Below are 18445 nucleotides of genomic sequence, written 5' to 3'. Positions count from 1 at the left end.
CTCCAGGTATTAATTAATAAATCCTCCTCTGCCAGGTTCTTTAATTGATTTTACCTTATTTTGAAGACCTTGTGAGGTCACGACGTGACCACAATGTGTAAACACCAATTAAACCAATAGAATAAATGCTGTCTGAGGGACGGCACCATCTTTTAGAATGTCCATGTTAGTAGTCTTTAAAAGCTCATTTAGAGAATGTAGCCCATGTCAGAAACACACAGACTTAACTCTCTTTGCACCATTGCGTTGTAACGTCCTTAGATGAAGAAGAAGCCGGTGAAATATACAGCAATGTCGGATGAGGTTGATTTCAACGTTCCAGATTATAAGACAGTGATCACCATCAGCAGCAAGGACCAGCTCAACATCACCCTCTCAAAATGTGGACTGGCCATGCTCGGTATCTTGGGCACGGTAAGGAAACGACTCATACTGTCTCATACTGACTTACAATACCTTAAGGTGGGGCTCGCACTACAAGATAATCAGGAGGATTTTGAGTCGGGAACGTCCCTTTCAACTATCAGGAGGGGTGTTTAAGTTTCTAGCCTGATCAGGATCTGGTGTGAGCAAATATGTTTGATATTTGTCTGGGTGATTACATAACTACTGTATGAGTGGCATGGCAGGGCTGCAGGAGTTTTGTTTAAAAAGAAGACATTTAACATTTCCTGTTAAATTTATATTTGGACATAATTTGGTTTCTGCCCGACAGCAGAGTTAAAGCACTTTAACTCTTGCGTGGAGCATTGTCAAAGCTTTTCTCACATTTAGTCAATGAAAATATCATGTTCTCCACTGTTATCAGTTTTTTATAGTGCATGCGCGCTCACACATGCCATAGTGTCCAACGTGTTTTTGTGTATGTTTTTATCTACTCAGGCATTTGCAGAGGCTGCCAAGCAGTCGACTGAAATCTTCCAGAAGGACGAGGCTCCATTTGTGGTGAAGAACCGTCTTGGCCTGTCAGTGTCTGTTCACTACAGTGAGATGTTCAGCCCTCTCGACAGACAGGCCGTCAACCGCACAGTGGAGCTGCAGGATGGAGAGTGCCTCGACATGGACTACTCTAGAACCGCCACCGACTCTGACCAGTTCTCCGCTATAACCTCCCTTAGTGAAAAGGGCTACTACATACAACCCAGTAAGTTGCGGTGGCACGCACAGTATAGCAGCCATGCATGTATGCTTGTGCACACATTTGCACGCACGTGAGACCAGTGGTTCTCTTTTCAGGCCGCGACTCCCAAAATAATCATATTAATTGGGACTACCCCCCCCCCAACAAGCACTAAGTTGAGGCATTACATTTTGTATTACATGGTTCTATTGTGAAAATAGCAGGTCTACATGCTCGCGTTGCGAGGCGTTGTGAGCATGTCGACCGGCAAATTATTGCCTCTAATATTTGACAATTTGGCCAATGTTTAATTTTTCATTTTAGAGGTATTAAAAAGTCCATAAATTGTCACTTTAGAAATGTGCAGATACCTTCTGTATACTTATACTGTATGTTGGTTTGTTTGCTGTTGAGTGAGAAAACAATGTTTCACATTAAGCTAATCATCTGGGGACACCCCAAAATAATTTGGGGACCCCCCCCCCTGACCCACAGGTTGAGAACCACTGGTCTACCTACTGTTGCTGACTGCCTGTCATATTAATCACAAAGAAAACCCTATAAACCCTGCTCCACACTAAAACACATCTACAGTATCTATCCTCTTATCCCCTGTGTTCTACCCAGCTCCAGTAGGCCACACATCGACCAGTAACATCCCACTGATCAAGGTTGGCCGGGGGATGTACAGTGTGATGCACATTGATTCGCGGGTCACTAGTTTCCTGGTGTGTCAAATCTACTCTGTGGATGGAAGCAAGTACATCAAGATCCGCTCTCCCTTCCAGGTAAAATACGGGTACTAGGGTTTCTGGTTGCCATTTTTTCTTGCCGACCAACTCCAGCCAACGTGTGTGTGTGTTTGCTGAGAGTGTGCAGCTTTTCTTTCCAACACTTCACTTTAGGAAACTTTATCTTGCGAGAAATTATAGAAAGTTGTCAGGACAGATGATTGATAAGTCTACAAGCTATCTATAGATCTACAATGTATCATGTGGTGTAGGCTCGTAGATGTGCTCATTTTGGTACACAATACTGTGATACTACAGAGCATAAACCAACGTGACTTTAGCATGTTTCTCATTTCAATCTTTAGTCTATAATCAGCTTCATTGTTCGCTACTGTCATGTTTATTGTTTCATGATGCCAAGGAAGAAACTTGCCTGCATTGTTTCAACAATCCATCACTTTGTTCCAGTAAAGCTCTCTCTGTGACATATTGTTGTCGGTTCCAAAGTTTGAGGCTTTTACAGGTTTTAGCAGCTCGCTCTTTGTAACAAATTAATGAAAGATGTCATTTTGTGAAATGTTGTAAAACTTTGAGCAGCGATATGAGTATATCTCACGATGACGCCTTGGCTGGCTGTATCCATCATGGTAGCTACTGCTGTGATTCAGCCTTTGTTTGACTGTGTTGTGTTTTTTGCACGGCGCAGGAGGGCAGTAAGCTATTAGGCAGCAGGCTCGGAAAAACACATTGACGATTCGCTAGATAATGTATGCTCTTATAAATAAAACCTGAAATATGATGATATTTAAAAAAATATGAATTCATTTCTTAAATCCATCCAGCCGATGGACGGAAATATACTTAACGGTCAATTAAGATTTTAAGCGGCCGGCATATATCAGCTAATGCAGGGGTCTTCAACAGGGGGTCCACGACCCCTAGGGGGTCTGCGGGGATACTGCAAAATTGTTGTAAACTTTTTTTGTCTTTAAGTTTAAATATAAAAAACTTGATGCTGTCTCCTTTGAATAGCCTGTATACATGATTATTGTGCAATTGACATATTGTTAGTGATAGAATGATAGTATTGACATTGGTTCTCAGTTAATAAGGTATGTTGGTAATGGCAGTGGTACGGACACTTGTACTGTACATGCATGTTTAAAATAATAGCATGAATCTATTATTTTAATAGCAGACTATTGAATGCACAATAACATGGTATATTTATACGCATGAAACACGATTGTATACATAAATATACAAAATATGTTGTAGCCCCACCCTACAAGGTAGGGGGTCCCTGCTCCATCTCCCCATCGGTTTGGGGGTCCCTGGCCTGAAAACATTGAATCCCCATGAGCTAATGGAAACCTTGATGGGTACATGCCCAAGCCACCTGCATCCTTCTGTTCTTACAGACACTGAGCAAATAACTGCAATCTCTCTCTCTTTCCCTCTCTTCCTGTCTCTGTTTTTCCACCACAGATCATCAATCACTTTTCTATCCCCTTCAAAGTGTATGTAGGATCCAGATGTCTGGGTATATCTCATCCCAATGACGAATACTGTGTGCCGCTGGATTTATATAGGTGAGGAAATCACAAACTGCACACATCACATATTTAGGTCATGTGTCCTGTGCAACTTCAAAGCCTAAAAGCCAAACAGAAATGTAATTATCAACGACAAAAAAACAATTAAATCGTTAATCACAATTATTTGAGTGACAATTAATCGTCAAGTAAAATGTCATAATCGTGACAGCCCTAGCCATAAAGGACAACACAAATAATTCTGATTCTGATGCCTTCACCGTCTATCCTATGCTGCCCTCTGCAGGGCCCAGCTGAGCTTGCAGCCAGTAACAGAGGAGGATGAAGGCCGTCAGGTGGAGGAGTTTGAGTGTTCCGAGGGTTTCAGCTACGAGGACGTCAGCGTCCAGGAGCCCGTCCCGTGCCTTCAACAGAGCTGCCGTCGCCGTGGAGAAAAGGGAGGCATGCTGACGGTCAATATTGTGCCGCTGAAGGACACAGTGACGTCCCAACACACAGGAGGCGTTGGGGAGAATTTTGACGCACCCTACATCATCCACCTTTGGCCATCCGTCCTGCTGCGTAATCTGCTGCCTTACTCCATTACCTACAAACTGCAGGTAGGATAGAATCCTAGAATCGGGACAGTAAAGCCTTAGTTGCTCACTGTAAATCGCTCTGGGTTACGAGTGTTGTGGCTTTTGACGATTTACCACATTGGTAATTATGTAGCGGAAATCACAAATACTTGCATAACAGCCTTACATGAAGCACTATATCACTGTGAGAAATAAGTTTGTCTCTGCTGATTGGTCAACAGGACAGTGGTGACGTCGCCCCCGAGGCCACTCTGAACCCAGGCCACTCTGCCCAGCTGCACACTGCCGTCATGGACCAGTCTAGTCTCGCTCTCCGCCTCCTCGACTACTTCGAACAGAATTGGTCTGCTGAATACAGGTCACTTTCAACTTCACTAAACTTTGTCATATCACACGTTTACACCAGGTTAATTATTGCATTATTTCATATAAGCTTCCCATGAATGTCAGTTAAGTTTAACATTTGAGTAATTCTTTTTTACATAAAGTGTGTAATTAGGCCTGGGGCGGTATCGACATTTTGTTACCGCGATTACCGTCTTCCCATTTACCGTCGGTACTGCGGTAATTACCGCACCCCCGTATCTATTAATTAAGGTTCCGCGATAAGCCAAAATATTGAAATCATCTTCCCAAAAGTCGCCTCTCGAGTCTCCACAGCCTGACTGCCCGAGTTATACTTCTCCGTACAGCACAGCGGGTATGGCTTTGAAAGGAGCAGATCTACAAGCTCACAACACATCGCATCCGCGACGCGTTCTGAGCTTTTAGATCTGCACTGTCGGGTTACCATAGTAACGTAGGCTAGCTACTTAGCTTTTCAGACACAAACAGCTGTGTGAACAAACCAGAAGAGGACGGGTAGTCAGATCATGTACAGTGATTCTGTAAACTCACGTCACGTCTCAACTCTCAAATCGCAGTGATTGAGTGCTGCTATATACAGGTTTTAGTTACAAGACTTGACAGAAAAGGTTATAAAATCTCCGACGCGCCGCCGGGCACAACGTGCGACGGAGTGGAAAAAGTAAAACAGTTTCGGTTTTAGTCCACGCGGCCCGCGCTCCGCCAGTAATCCGTATGAATAAAAAAAGATATGCCACAACACAAGGTATGTATTAACATCCTTGTGTCGTGTGGATTACAAAGAAAGTTTACGCTGCTCTGTACTCCTCTACGCAGGCTCCCCTGTGTAGGTCTGACTGTCTGTGTCTCTGAGAGTGAGAGTGACGTATTGGCTTCCAAACTGTGGTACACGGCCCAGAGCAGAGCGGCATGGAGCGCATGCGGTCCTCGCTTCTCCCCTGTTTTAAAACTCGCTGGTTTTCCAATAAAAAATAGACCTTTTTTTGTCTTTTTTTACCGCGGTAAGCACACTGACACCGCGGTAGACCTCGGTTTACCGCGGTACGGCGGTACGGCGGTTACCGTGTCCAACCCTATGTGTAATAAACCTTTTGTCTCATACCTTTATAAAATAGTATTTCTTATTACAGTATACTTGCAGTACTTGCTGTGTGTTACTGTCTTACTGTCTGTCCCTTTTGTTGTCTGCATTTCCTGAACTAACCTGTACAGAATCTTACCACCTTTGTAACTAAAACATTTCCCTTTTGTTTAAAATGTGCATTTTCTTTTACTTGTTTTGTTTAAACTAAAAGTGGGTTTTGCTTTATCTTTTTCCTTTTCCGTTGTTTATAGTGAAATGACTTATTAATGAACTACTACTGTACCATCCCATTACAGTCTCCGCAGGGATCAGGAGGAGATCACCTTCACCGTGTTCAAGTCTGAACGCGATGACGAGGACGGAGAGAGTGGCGGGACGGAGACAAAGAGGGCAGAGCTGGACATAGCGGTGCATGTCCAATATGACCCGGGACAAACCGTGGTGGCCATTCATTCACCTTACTGGATGGAGAACAAGACGGGGCGGTTGCTGCAGTACAAGGCTGATGATATCCATCGCAAACACCCCCTGGACTATGACCTGCCACTGCTCTTCTCCTTCAAGCCACGGAACTTCCTGCAAAACAACAAAGTAACCACCCCCCCCCCCCCCAAATAATCATATTTTAACTGGGGAACCCCCCCACCCTGATGAGCACTATGAGTTCAGGCATAACATTTTGTATAACACGGTTCTATTGTGAAAATAGCACATCTACATGCTCACAACGCCTCGCGTTGTGAGGCGTTGTGAGCATGTAGATCTGCTATTTTCACAATTTCTGCCTCTGATATTTGACAATTTGGCCAATGTTTAATTTGTCATTTTAGAGGTATTAAAAAGTCCTTCAATTGTCACTTTAGAAATGTGCAGATACCCTCTATACACTTAAACTTTATGCTGGTTTGTTTACTGTTGAGAGAGAGAAACGATGTTGCACATGAAGTTAATCATTTGGGGACCCCGCCAAAATAATCTGGGGACCCCCTGGGCGTCACGACCCACAGGTTGAGAACCACTGATTTACATGTGAAAGATCTATTAATCTATTAATTTAAACCACAATATAGTTTTTGTTTGCTTTACCCGCCCCTCATCTGTTGTGTCTGCCATCTCTTTTGTTTGGCATTCTTCTGAACAGTGTGTTACCACATGACCTCTTGTGTGCTCAATTCCGAATGCATTGTGATCAATCCTTCAGGTGCGTCTGATGATCTCAGACAGTGAGCTTTCAGAAGAATTCTCCCTGGATACTGTCGGTAGTTATGGAGATACGAAATGTAAAGGCAAATACAAAGATTACCAGGTAAGGTTTTGTCGAGGACAGTGGCCTTTAAACTTTCTCTGTCTGTCCGTCCCGGGCATAACTTGTGCGCCGCCTGACCGATTGTCTTCCAACTCGGCTTAACAACTGTTTGACTGAGTTTGGTGTCACAATTTTGTGCCGCTGCATCAAAGTATTTATGTGGGCACCGCCTTCCCTAATTGGCTGAGCTTACGTCACGTTTGTACCCCCTTCGCCAATATAATTGGGCCAATAATATATAAGCCCTGGAACATGTACTACAACAGGTAAAATAGTATAACACGAACTGATGGGCATTCCTCAACTTGCATTGTTACTGTTCCGTATGGCGCCTGAGTAGGCCAGTGCCATTCAGGCATCGGTCTAGTTTTCCCAAGTACAAGTTTAGTAGGGCATATACAGTATAATGTAGCAATGCAAGTGTTGTGACCTGGTATTTACTTTTTGCTCCCCTCCACACATCAGGTTGGAGTGAAGATCGACACCAGTAGCTTCAGCCTGACTCGCATTGTGACCTTCATGCCATTCTACCTGCTGGTCAACAGAACCAAACACACCATCTTGATCAATGAGCAGGGACTGGACAACTGGACGAAGGTTAATCCTGAACAGGTCAGAACTATACACGTGATTTTACATTTAGCAATTTAGGCATTTAGCAGACGCTGTTATCCAGAGCGACTTAACAATAAGCAAGGTAAACACATACATCCTCAGCAAACTAGGTTCACAGGTAAACCAAGAACCTAGCTCCTGTCTAATGATCATCTGTACATTGAAAATAAAGTGCATGTAAATTATATTTTTAACATTGTGGTCAAGAAAAACAAGCATATGTAATCCAAATAGGACATCCACGTTAGTGAAACTTGTCTTTGCTAGTTCGTGGACTTCTCGTCTGAAGAATTGATGAACCCCCTAGCAATAAGAGGGTATTGTCGGAGGAAAAACACTTGTTTTCAGTGCTAAAGTTTTGCCTTTGACTTTTTAATTAACTTACCGCCTCTCCCGATAGTCCAGAGAAAATCCCTATGTTCCTCTCTGCCGGGCCCGGTAATCCTGAGACTTTAACACATATGGTGCCAACCCCGAGTTTCCAGAGTTTGTATTGGTAACACCGCTGTGCCAACCCCGAGTTTCCCGAGTTTGGGCCGTTTTTGAAGAAAAAGAAAAACATTTTTTCAATTTTATTTTTTCAAAAATGTTTTTTGGACCTCCAGAAATGTGAAATGTGTTGTTGGTGATCGCAATCGCGAAATTGCATGTTTAACCCCCATACCAATCCATTCTTTCAAACATGGCAGCCATGTTTGTTTACATCTGAAGAAAACATAATGGCTGATAAATCATGAATGCCTGAACGGATTTCCAAGCGGATTCTTTTGTTTGAAAGCTGTGAACAGTGGGCACACACGTGGTGCATCATCTAGGCATGGGCGTGCACGATCCGTGCACTATAAATTACATGGAAGTCTATGGAGACCATGGCATAAAGGGACATTGAAGAGAAAAAATCATGGCACCAAAAAAGTTAATATGCTTTAATCGCTCTAAAACATTTAAAAAGAAATCAGGCTTTAATCGCTTCCGTATCCGGCTTGATCAGTTTCCGTATCCGGTTGGGGCGGGACCATGGCGCAGCTACTGTTAGCTTCCATGTAAACAGTAGCAGAGGGTGCTCGGCGATGGAAGCGTATTTTTTCGATGGGATTTTTTCATTTGAAAGCTTTGATCGGGTGTACACATGCCTGTTGGACTTAGATATGAGATATTGTTGTTTTCGCATAAGCAAGTTTACCATTAATAATTTACTGATCTTATTTGATTTAATCTTCAGTCAGTCCTTCCATTCTGGCCTGAGAAAGATACCAAGCGCCTGAACATCAAGGTTGAAGGTTGTGACTGTCCTCCTCGGATCATAGACTTCACACGGACAGAGAACTGCTTATTGCTGCCCCTGGACAAGACTGTGAGTGGAAGAGTGCCCATATACTGTACACACTTCAAGCACACGTGACAGCAAATGTTTCAGTCACATACTGTTTGAATTAAAAATAGATCATGTGTGATTAAATAATAAGACAAACATAGGTGTCCAAAATATCATACATTCCAGGTTCTAACTATATTATTTCATGATTAGATTGATTGGCTACTGTCTGTTATAGAATGAGATTGCAGTATGTGTACTCAAAACAGTTTTCAGCATTTCTTGATAAACTTGGGCATGCAGACTCATTAGTCTCATTGGTCTCTATTTTCCAGCTGGGCGGGATCACAGTGGATGTGAACATTTCGGAGCACTCTACTGTGATTCGGTTCTCTGACTACCATGATGGTGCAGCTCCCTTCCTCATCATCAACCACACCAAGGACCAGCCTCTGCAGTTCTACCAGAGGTGAGAGACAGAGCAGGGGAGGGGAGGTTGAGGAAGGACATAGAATCTGTACACTGGTTAAGCTCCATAAATGTATTGCTGGTCGAGGAGATTGAGGACCCACGGGGGTTAGTTCTAATATTCTGCTATACAGAGGGGGTGTCTTCATTATATCACATTATTAATCAGCAGTTAACCAAGTAGATGTTAAATCATTTAGACCTGAGGTCTAAATGGGTTTGTATAACACCTGAAAGACGAAGATATCGGTTTAACCCATTTAGGCCTGACCTAAGTTTTGTGAAAAACTTCAAATATTATTCAAAAATTACAAAAACAAATATATTGCAATATACTGTACAGGTACTGTACTACACAAAAATTTGTTCCCGGCCTGAATGGCAGATGTAAAATAACAGGATCAAGATGAGGGGAACTTGGTTGAAAGGAAACTGAAACTGTATGAGTTAACCGAACTGCAAAATATATCAATGGATAAATGCTTGCCTACTCTGTTTTGTTATGCACCTGTATGTTGTGTATTTTATTGTCATTGCACTCTCCTTGTGTGGTTTTATTGTTAGTTATTGTCATTATTAGTGCATGGTATTTTTTACTTCCCCCAACAACACATTTTAACGTTGTATATATTTAGTTTAATAATGCTGACTGGTTTTATCCATTTGCCATCACTTTATCAGTGTTTACCTAATTTACCTAATTGATATTGATGCCGTTGTGTTTGTTCTTGTACCTTGTGTTGCGGTCCATACAGCGGGCGGAGAAACTCGTCTGGGTTTGTGCCTGATGAGCTGCTCGACCTCTCCTTCTCATTGGAGGAGGACAGGTAGAAAATAATGACACTCAGATAGGGAGGGAGACAGAGAGAGAGAGAGAACAGTGGATGGACGAAGGAAGAAGAGTGAGGACAGTTAGTGCAGTGTGTGAGGTTATGCAATGAAACACAATTTCAAAAGGTCTATGCAGGCAGGGGCGTCACAAGGGGGGGAAAAGTGGGACTGAGTTACTAGGGCCCAAGGTGGAGGGGCCTTAAGTATTTTATACTCTAGCTATTGAAAAATAGCAGATATACAAGCTCACAGCGCGCTTGTAGATCTGAAGAAGATGGGAAGTCAGAGGAGTGAGGGCCCTAATACATCACATACATTATTGGACGTAGGCACTAGGCAGTTAGAGAGTAGAATTTGTCTAAATGTAAAGAGTTGAAGGGAGACAAAGTCTGACTAAAGTTAACATAGTGAGTGGAAAAGGAGATGGAGGATAAGAGTAGGGGGTATCCTGCTGTACCAGAGGCTACAGTTTCAGGACATGTCTAGGTCCCTGGTATTGAATGAGCTACTGTACAGTATATACATAAAGTATGTGCTGTTTCAGTGAGATAACTTATTCCACCTACAGTACCATGCCTAGCTGCTTGCTCATGTGCGCCTCATGACCCTCACTGTCATGAAACTGCAGCCACTGATACAACAGGAACTTGGTGAAACGCAGAGAGTTACAGATAGCAAAGGGAGGAAAGCACAGGAGAAATCTGACCAAATTATGTACAGTAAGTGAAGTACAGAGTATTGTCAGAGCTAAGATTCCTAGTATCTACAGGTATGGAGACATCATTGCTTTAGCTGAGACTTGGTTGGGCTGTCTAATCTGCTCCTTATTATTCCCGCAATGAGTACACAAGCACACAAGCCTTTGACATGGTCATACCGCTTGACATCATTGTTAATCATAGATTACATAATACGTGTGTGTGTGTGTGTGTGTGTGTGTGTGTGTGTGTGTGTGTGTGTGTGTGCGTGCGCCTCAGGAAGTGACTTAACACAGCTCGAAGGTAGGGCCTTTCTGTGGTGAGTTTGCATGTTCTCCCCGGCATAGGCCCTCACACAAAAACATGCAGTAGTCCTAGTTCCTATACTACCTCCCCCTAGCCAGCCGGGTGCTCCCCAATGTCCCCTGGCGTGGCAGGGGGAGAGCGGAAACCAGGACTACAGGTTAGGTAGTCACTGGGTGAGAAAAATGGGTTACAAAAACTGTGGGATAAAAAACATTTAAAAAAAAAAGGAGCAGTTTAGACACTCATTACTGTGACCTTTGACCTACTGTCAAGTGTTCTTTGCTTTTACTACTGATAGTTTTGGCTGCAGCCGATTGGAGGGGATTCTGCCAGTAGAATCAGTTAGTTCTCTTGCTTCTGTACTGTTTCTCCGTCCAATGGGATAAGGCGTCCGACATCTGCTTAACCAGTGCTTGTTCTAACTCTTGCATCCCCAGTTCCTATTCTTTTCTGTTACAGCTTCTCAAAGCATGAATTGAAATCAGAATCAGAATGAACTTGCATTTGTAACTTTTTCCTCTTGGTTGAAAGGAGAGGCTTTCGGTGGTTCCATCAATGTAGCGTCATTTCTGCTGTTGTATCGTCGGACTGTTCCTGTCTGTTTATGGGAATCTTAGGTTTACACTGTGGAATGTCAAACGTGTTCTTCTTCGGATTCTGCTGTCCTACAGTAGATACTTGGTGGCTGGGCATTACCGGTACATGTTTTCATTGTTGCTGTTTGTCTGTTTACTGCTCCTGGGTTCATAATGGTAGTACCCTATACCTATTCTGATCTAATTTATTATTGGCATTGGCATTTTTGTGCATGCATGCAGCTCGCAAAAGGAGACAGAGAAGGAGGAGCTGGAGCCAGGTAAAGCTGTGTACTACACCTGGACTGAGCCCACTGGGTCTAGAGAGCTACGCTGGACATGTGGACGTTACCATGGCAAACTGAAGAGTGAGGAGGTATCCACCAATGTCTGCGTAGCGATATCCAGACTCCCACACACCTATTCATCAATATATGGCAGATAATTTGCTTCTTTCGTTGAATCAAATCCATAAATGTAAATTGCCCATTGGGAATACATGCCCCTCCGGTTATGCAATACCCGTTTTAGTAGTACCGTTGTCAGAGAACTTAGTGCAGTGCTCATTATCGTGTGTGTGTGTGTGTGTGTGTGTGTGTGTGTGTGTGTGTGTGTGTTATAGGACTTACATTTGGACATGAATAAAGAGGGACAACTTTTCCTGATCTCCTTCTATGAAGGTACTGCATAAGACTCTTTTTACTGTATGCATATCATTCACTAAACATTTGCATCGAATTCAATGTCTGTGTGTTTTGTTGTTTCGCCATAATTCAAAGGGTTCATTTTAAAGTGCATTTTCAGGTCAAGTCGTTCACTACTCGGTCATCCCTACTACTGTGCATAGAGTAAGGGAGGGGTCGCTCTTACTGTGCTTCTTTTTATTTTTTTACATGGCGTTTTGATTCATAATTATTTGGTTTGACTGTCGCTCCTGCAGGTCTCCAACGGGTGGTGCTCTTTACAGAAGAGCGTCGGATCTTCAAGCTAATATCCGATAGTGAGAAAGCTCAGCTGGCCGAGCAGGAAATTATTCTGTCTCTCCAAGACGTAGGGGTGTCTCTGGTGAACAACACTACCGGCCAGGAGGTCTCTTTCATTGGGATTACAAGGTACACAAAAACACAAGGTGCTTTTCAAATGTTTCCAGGCCAAGGACCCCAAATAGCCATAGCGCCTGGTTGCATGCGCCCTTTTCTAAAATGATGACCGAAACAAACTACTGTAACTGTCTTTTTCCTCAGTTCTGATGTGGTGTGGGAATCCAAGCCGAAGAAGAGGTCCAGATGGAAGCCACTGAGTGTTAAAGACACAGAGATGCTGGAACCCCGCTACAGAGAGTATCTGGACAGTGAGCCCATAGACCACGGCATAGTGGATTTGGAAAACGGATTCCAGGTTAGAGGATTAAACAGACCCTTTATCAGATTGTGTCACACTAATGTCATGCATGCATGCGTGCGCAGGCAGGTTGCAAAAGTACCCGACCGCTTATAACATGCAATGGAGTGAAAATGGATTCCATCAAACCATCGGCTGCAGTTTGCCTCCCAGTGTGGAGGAAGAACGTGTGTTCTTTCGTGTGTAAGATATTCCCAAGCCACTTGTCATCGAGTGCGGGCACTCGCTTCCTTTGCGTTTTGCTACCGGTAGGGTGTGCCTCATGAGCCTCAAATACAGGACATTGAGTGAACCAAAATGAGCACTCTTCAAAAAGAACTATATCAAACTGCATATGTCTGTGAAGCCTCAGTGTAACAAATAATTGGTCTATATCTTTGTGTGGTATAAATATTATTACCACAGGAGTATGTTTAATTGCCTTAATAGGTTAACAACCCTGTAGTGCAGGTTAACACTACTGACCAGGCATTCAACACTACATATAGTGAGTTACTGTACAGCAGTGATTCCGAAGTGAGACAGAAATAATTAGAACACAAGATTTTAATGATAATATAAAATGTATATTTTCTTTCAAACCTTGACAGTGTGTTTTAACAATGAATGGCAATTTGATCCCAGCCTGAACACGATTGATTATTAAAATAAACACACAGCCGACCCATCTGACCACTTAACTCATTAACTGCTTTACCGCAAGTTTCCCGAGTTATCCCATATGTCCGCGCCGCCACCCCCGAGTTTTCAGAGTTTTGGGCCGTTTTTGAAGTTTTACTTCCTTCAATCTACTAGGCATGATCGCGATCGTGAAATTGCATGTTTGACCCCCATACCAACCCCATCATTCAAACATGGCAGCCATGTTTGTTTACATTTGAAGAAAACATAATGGCTGCTCTATCATGAATGCCTGAACGGATTTCCAAGTGGATTTTTTTGTTTGAAAGCTATGAACAGCGTGCACACACATGGTACATGATCTATGCATGGGCGTGCAATATGAATTACATGGAAGTCTATGGAGACTTGTGGCATCCTGGAACTTCAAAGGTCAGATGGGTGGGCCATGAACGCTTTCATGATTGGGCCCCGATCCTGAAAAGGTTGAAAACCACTTAGAGTATATGGACATTTGACAATACATCCATTTTGTCTCCCAGGTCTCCCTGACTCCCAACGGCATGGACATGAAGATGCTTCAACCAGCAGAAGCTTCTCTCAGGAGGAACTTCCTGCCTGGGGTGAATGTGGAGTACAGCAGTTCCCCACGACAGAGCTCCTACCGTGTCCAAATCAACCGCATACAGGTGAAAACAACAGATAAAGAAACGACTCTGTACAGCAGGGGTCTTCAACCCCTTATTTGAGAGAGATATGAAGCAGGGATCCCCACTACATATCGTATAAAATAGTGTTGCAGATTAACCATGTACATGGATTATTTCTTATACAGTTTAGACTTGACAGCACTATTATCTGTGTAGGTTGGATTAAAGTGTATTTTCATATATTTAACCACTTGAACTGTCAATGCCTACTAGTCTGCTGCTCTTTTCCCTCTACACCAGACCTCTGTGCCAAAAAATAGCTGATCTACATGCTCACAACGCCTTGCAGCGCGAGGTGTTGTGAGCTTGTAGATCAGCTATTTTATTTTTTTTATTAACACTTTTACTTTTACTTTTACTATGCATGTAGAATGCTATGGAAAGGCACAACTTTTGGTCAGATGTAGTGAAAATTACAAAACCTTATCCAGATTCCCCATCTTGTACTATGCCCATCCACATGTTTTCCTCTACTGCATCTTGAATTGGTTTGTATTGTCATTGAACTGAAATAATATCAGATCACACAAATTAGTATGAAATCTAATTGAATTCAAAGACGATTATAAAATATTTACTTTCCACACAGATACAAGGACCTCTTTCTTTTTTTCCTACAGATCCAGAATCAGCTGCCAGGATCCATCTTCCCATACGTCTTCTATCCTGTCAAACTACCCAAGTCCGTCACCATGGACTCGGGTCAGTCCGTCTGCCTCTGATACAACTCTGTTTAGATTCACTATGGATGCTATTTCTTTGTTATACAGTATTTGATGCTTCAGCCAGTGTGTCATTTAAGCTTTCTCTATTTCCTCCAGAGCCCAAACCCCTAACAGATATCTCCATTGTTACCAGAGCGGCAGGACACTCTAACATCTCTCGCATCAAGTAACTGTTTCTTCAACCAATGTTTACACATCTTTCCTTTTCTCTCACACTGTACACACACATCCATATGGACTCTCTCGCTTTCCTTATTTGTATACAAAAAGAAATGCTATTTGTTTAATGCTTCAATCAATATAATAACATGGTCAAAATAGGGACACCTGGTTTAAAGTGGTTTAGTCCGGTTATGGGTTTTATAACTATTTGAACAATGGAAAGCATTAACAACAAACGAAAAGTAATGTTCTAGTCATACAAGGTTTCCACCTAGCAGCTCCAATATGCTTTTTTTTGCTCTATTCTTTTTGATACCTGGGTCAGAGTGGGATCTTATTTCTAATTATCAGGTTACATTTCCCTACCCTTACGCACTATTTCATATTTTAATATACTTTATCAGCAAGGCTTGCATTTCAGCCATATGTTGGAATATGCACACACACACACACACACACACACACACACACACACACACACACACACACACACACACACACACACACACACACACACACACACACACACACAAATTCAGTGTTAATTTAGCCCTGAGAGTTTACAAATGGGCCATTTGGCTCCACACGACATCATACTTGGCTTGAATCGGTGTGTTTTCAAGTAGCCTTGAAAATGATTGCCCATGTGTGCTGTCTACCTCATAGATACTTCAAGGTGTTGATTCAGGAGATGGATTTGAAGCTGGACCTGGGTTTCCTCTACGCCATCCTTGATCTGTTCACACCTGAGCACGTCAGCATCGCCACCTCAGAACAGGAGGTCTGTTGAACACACATCTTTACATGTGTCTTTGCAGGCAGTGTCATTCTTGTGTTCTTAGAACTTTGTCAACATTGTCTGTTTCACAACAAGATAAATAATACAATATTCATAATAAATACATGCTATACTATAATATAAAAGGCACAAGCGTTGTATCAGCTGATACAAAATGATACCGGACGTTTGAAATGATAAGGTTTCTACTGTGTGTGTTTGTGTGTTATTCCACAAGGTGGAGCTGTTTGAAAAGGACATAGAGTATATAAGGGCAGAGTTGGGCCATGTCTCTGCTGCAGACACCTCTCCTATCAGCCTCTATGAGTACTTCCACATATCCCCCATCAAGGTGTGTACTGTATGACTGCATGCATGTGTGCACATGTTTATTTGACTCTATTTCAGTTGTATCCTTTATACAGTATTTCTACTGCAATTATGCAGTAAAATGTATTCATGCTTTAAAAGAAAAGTATTACAAATGCAGACTGTATTAGTGTCCCCTTTAGGCTAGTGGGATTTGATTGTCCCCCAAAATCGTTGTCATTGCCAAACATTGGTACATTTAATAATTGTAATTATATAAAAAAAATATATATATATTTTGGGGTCTTTTTGCCTTTATTGATATAGTAAGTGGAGGCAGACAGGAAACAAGAAGAGAGAGGAAGTGACATATAGCAAAGTTTGTCAGGACCGGTACGAGAACCTGCGATGCGCGGTCAGGCTGCATTAGGAGCCTAGGTGCCTGGACCACTTGACCGGCCGGGACACATTTACTAATTATCAATGTAAGACTGGGATTTGAGCGTGTGGAAAGGGACACTAAAGCCAAACATATTAACCACTAACCTAAAGGGTAATCCCCCCACCCCCCTTTAGCCGGGGGAGATTTTTTGGTCTTGAGGCAGAGGCTCTGAGACACTGTACCCTGTCAGTAATGCTCTTCTGATCCCGTACTTGAGAATGCCTGGGGTAATCATGCCTTGTGCATTTCCAGCTGCACCTGAGTCTCTCTCTGAGTACGGGTGGAGAGGATGGTATGAAGGAGAAGAGAGACAAGGAACTCATCCCCATCCAGTCTCTCAACCTGCTGCTGAAGAGTATAGGAGCCACACTCACTGATGTACAGGATGTTGTCTTCAAGTAGGGACGCCAGTTTGTGTGTGTGTGTGTGTGTGTGTGTGTGTGTGTGTGTGTGTGTGTGTGTGTGTGTGTGTGTGTGTGTGTGTGTGTGTGTGTGTGTGTGTGTGTGTGTGTGTGTGTGTGTGTGTGTGTGTGTGTGTGTGTGTGTGTGTGTGTGTGTGTGTGTGTGTGTGTGTTCGTGTTCTTATTATTCTTTTCACATTCTCATGTGCATCATTTCAAATGATTTGTGTTGCTTTTTCCAGACTGGCCTTCTTTCAGTTGAACTTCCAGTTCTGCACCACCCAGCAGCTCCAGTGGGAGGTTATAGGTCATTACACCAAGCAGGTACAGCACAGAGGATTCGTACACACACAAACACTGGGAACGCTTGTGAATAAGACCCTGCTCTTGTGTACTCTCAGTCCATTCATTACGCGCTACGTAAGGTTCTAAACCTGGATGCCAACTCATGACCCTTCACCTGTGCTATGTGACCCATGGTTGTATTTGCAATATATAAGTGGATATAATCAACTTACCAGTGTCCATGTTTGTATAACGCAGGCCATCAAACAAATGTATGTGTTGGTGCTGGGTCTGGATGTGCTGGGAAACCCCTTTGGTCTGATCAGAGGGCTGTCTGAAGGAGTGGAGGCCTTCTTCTATGAGCCCTATCAGGTACTGTATGACTTTATACTTTATATATATGCTTTTTCTCTTATTTTTTCTTTTTTCATTTTTCATCTTTTTTTCTTTGCTTTTTTAGGTTAAGTTAAAATGTAAATTACCTGTGAATCACATCTAAAGTCTGGAGTATAAGTCCATAGAACGCTTCCCATATGTACTGTAACTGTTGTTGTTTGGGGTTTCCTAGGGAGCCATCCAGGGGCCTGAGGAGTTTGTGGAAGGCATGGCTCTCGGAGTAAAAGCTCTGGTGGGTGGAGCTGTAGGTAAGCACTGGACATGCTTTTATTCATTTCTTCAGCCCTCATCATTATTATAAGGTAGTGTCAGATAAAGAATACTTTATCTGATTAATTAGGAAGAAGATTGAGGTCGAGATCTGGAACTTCATCATAATTAAAGGAGTCATCCAGACCAAAACACATATAGGGTTAAATCTGTCTTTTATCATACCCCTGTATACCTGCTTTAGTCGATTTTTTTCATAGCTGCCCCTTTTGCTAGATTTCGGCTGCCCCTGTTGCTAGATTTTGCAGGCCCTCTCATAACTAACAGAGTGTATAGCCTTTATACTAGTGCGGTTATTTCTTCAGCTTCAAAGTTAGTATCTTTTTATTGGATTGTGTTTACACAACGTCCTGAGACCAACCAAACCGCTGTTTTGACCTCACAGGCACCCTTACT

General features: G+C 42.7%; 1 protein-coding gene across 6 annotated transcripts in view; it reads left to right on the top strand.

Moving 5' to 3' along the window:
- Positions 1-18445, top strand: part of vps13a (vacuolar protein sorting 13 homolog A) — a 63203-nt gene that overhangs the window by 33358 nt on the left and 11400 nt on the right. For 4 of the 6 annotated variants that reach the window (XM_080739283.1, XM_080739282.1, XM_080739286.1 and 1 more), the window contains 25 exons: positions 262-414; positions 883-1144; positions 1748-1908; positions 3340-3443; positions 3694-4006; positions 4207-4343; positions 5732-6026; positions 6637-6741; positions 7207-7353; positions 8579-8710; positions 9007-9140; positions 9895-9966; positions 11793-11925; positions 12172-12229; positions 12490-12661; positions 12794-12947; positions 14114-14260; positions 14902-14983; positions 15103-15172; positions 15835-15949; positions 16185-16298; positions 16950-17095; positions 17341-17422; positions 17642-17755; positions 17952-18027. In XM_080739283.1, the coding sequence (XP_080595409.1) occupies positions 262-414; positions 883-1144; positions 1748-1908; positions 3340-3443; positions 3694-4006; positions 4207-4343; positions 5732-6026; positions 6637-6741; positions 7207-7353; positions 8579-8710; positions 9007-9140; positions 9895-9966; positions 11793-11925; positions 12172-12229; positions 12490-12661; positions 12794-12947; positions 14114-14260; positions 14902-14983; positions 15103-15172; positions 15835-15949; positions 16185-16298; positions 16950-17095; positions 17341-17422; positions 17642-17755; positions 17952-18027 (3478 nt within the window). The remainder of the gene's footprint in view (positions 1-261; positions 415-882; positions 1145-1747; positions 1909-3339; positions 3444-3693; positions 4007-4206; positions 4344-5731; positions 6027-6636; positions 6742-7206; positions 7354-8578; positions 8711-9006; positions 9141-9894; positions 9967-11792; positions 11926-12171; positions 12230-12489; positions 12662-12793; positions 12948-14113; positions 14261-14901; positions 14984-15102; positions 15173-15834; positions 15950-16184; positions 16299-16949; positions 17096-17340; positions 17423-17641; positions 17756-17951; positions 18028-18445) is intronic. The other 2 variants (XM_080739287.1, XM_080739284.1) reach the window with 1 other exon arrangement.

The sequence above is a fragment of the Nannobrachium achirus genome, assembly GCF_963921795.1.
Source record: "Nannobrachium achirus genome assembly, chromosome: 12".
In the NCBI taxonomy this organism is placed as follows: domain Eukaryota; kingdom Metazoa; phylum Chordata; class Actinopteri; order Myctophiformes; family Myctophidae; genus Nannobrachium; species Nannobrachium achirus.
This window is presented reverse-complemented; position numbering and strand designations above follow the sequence as displayed.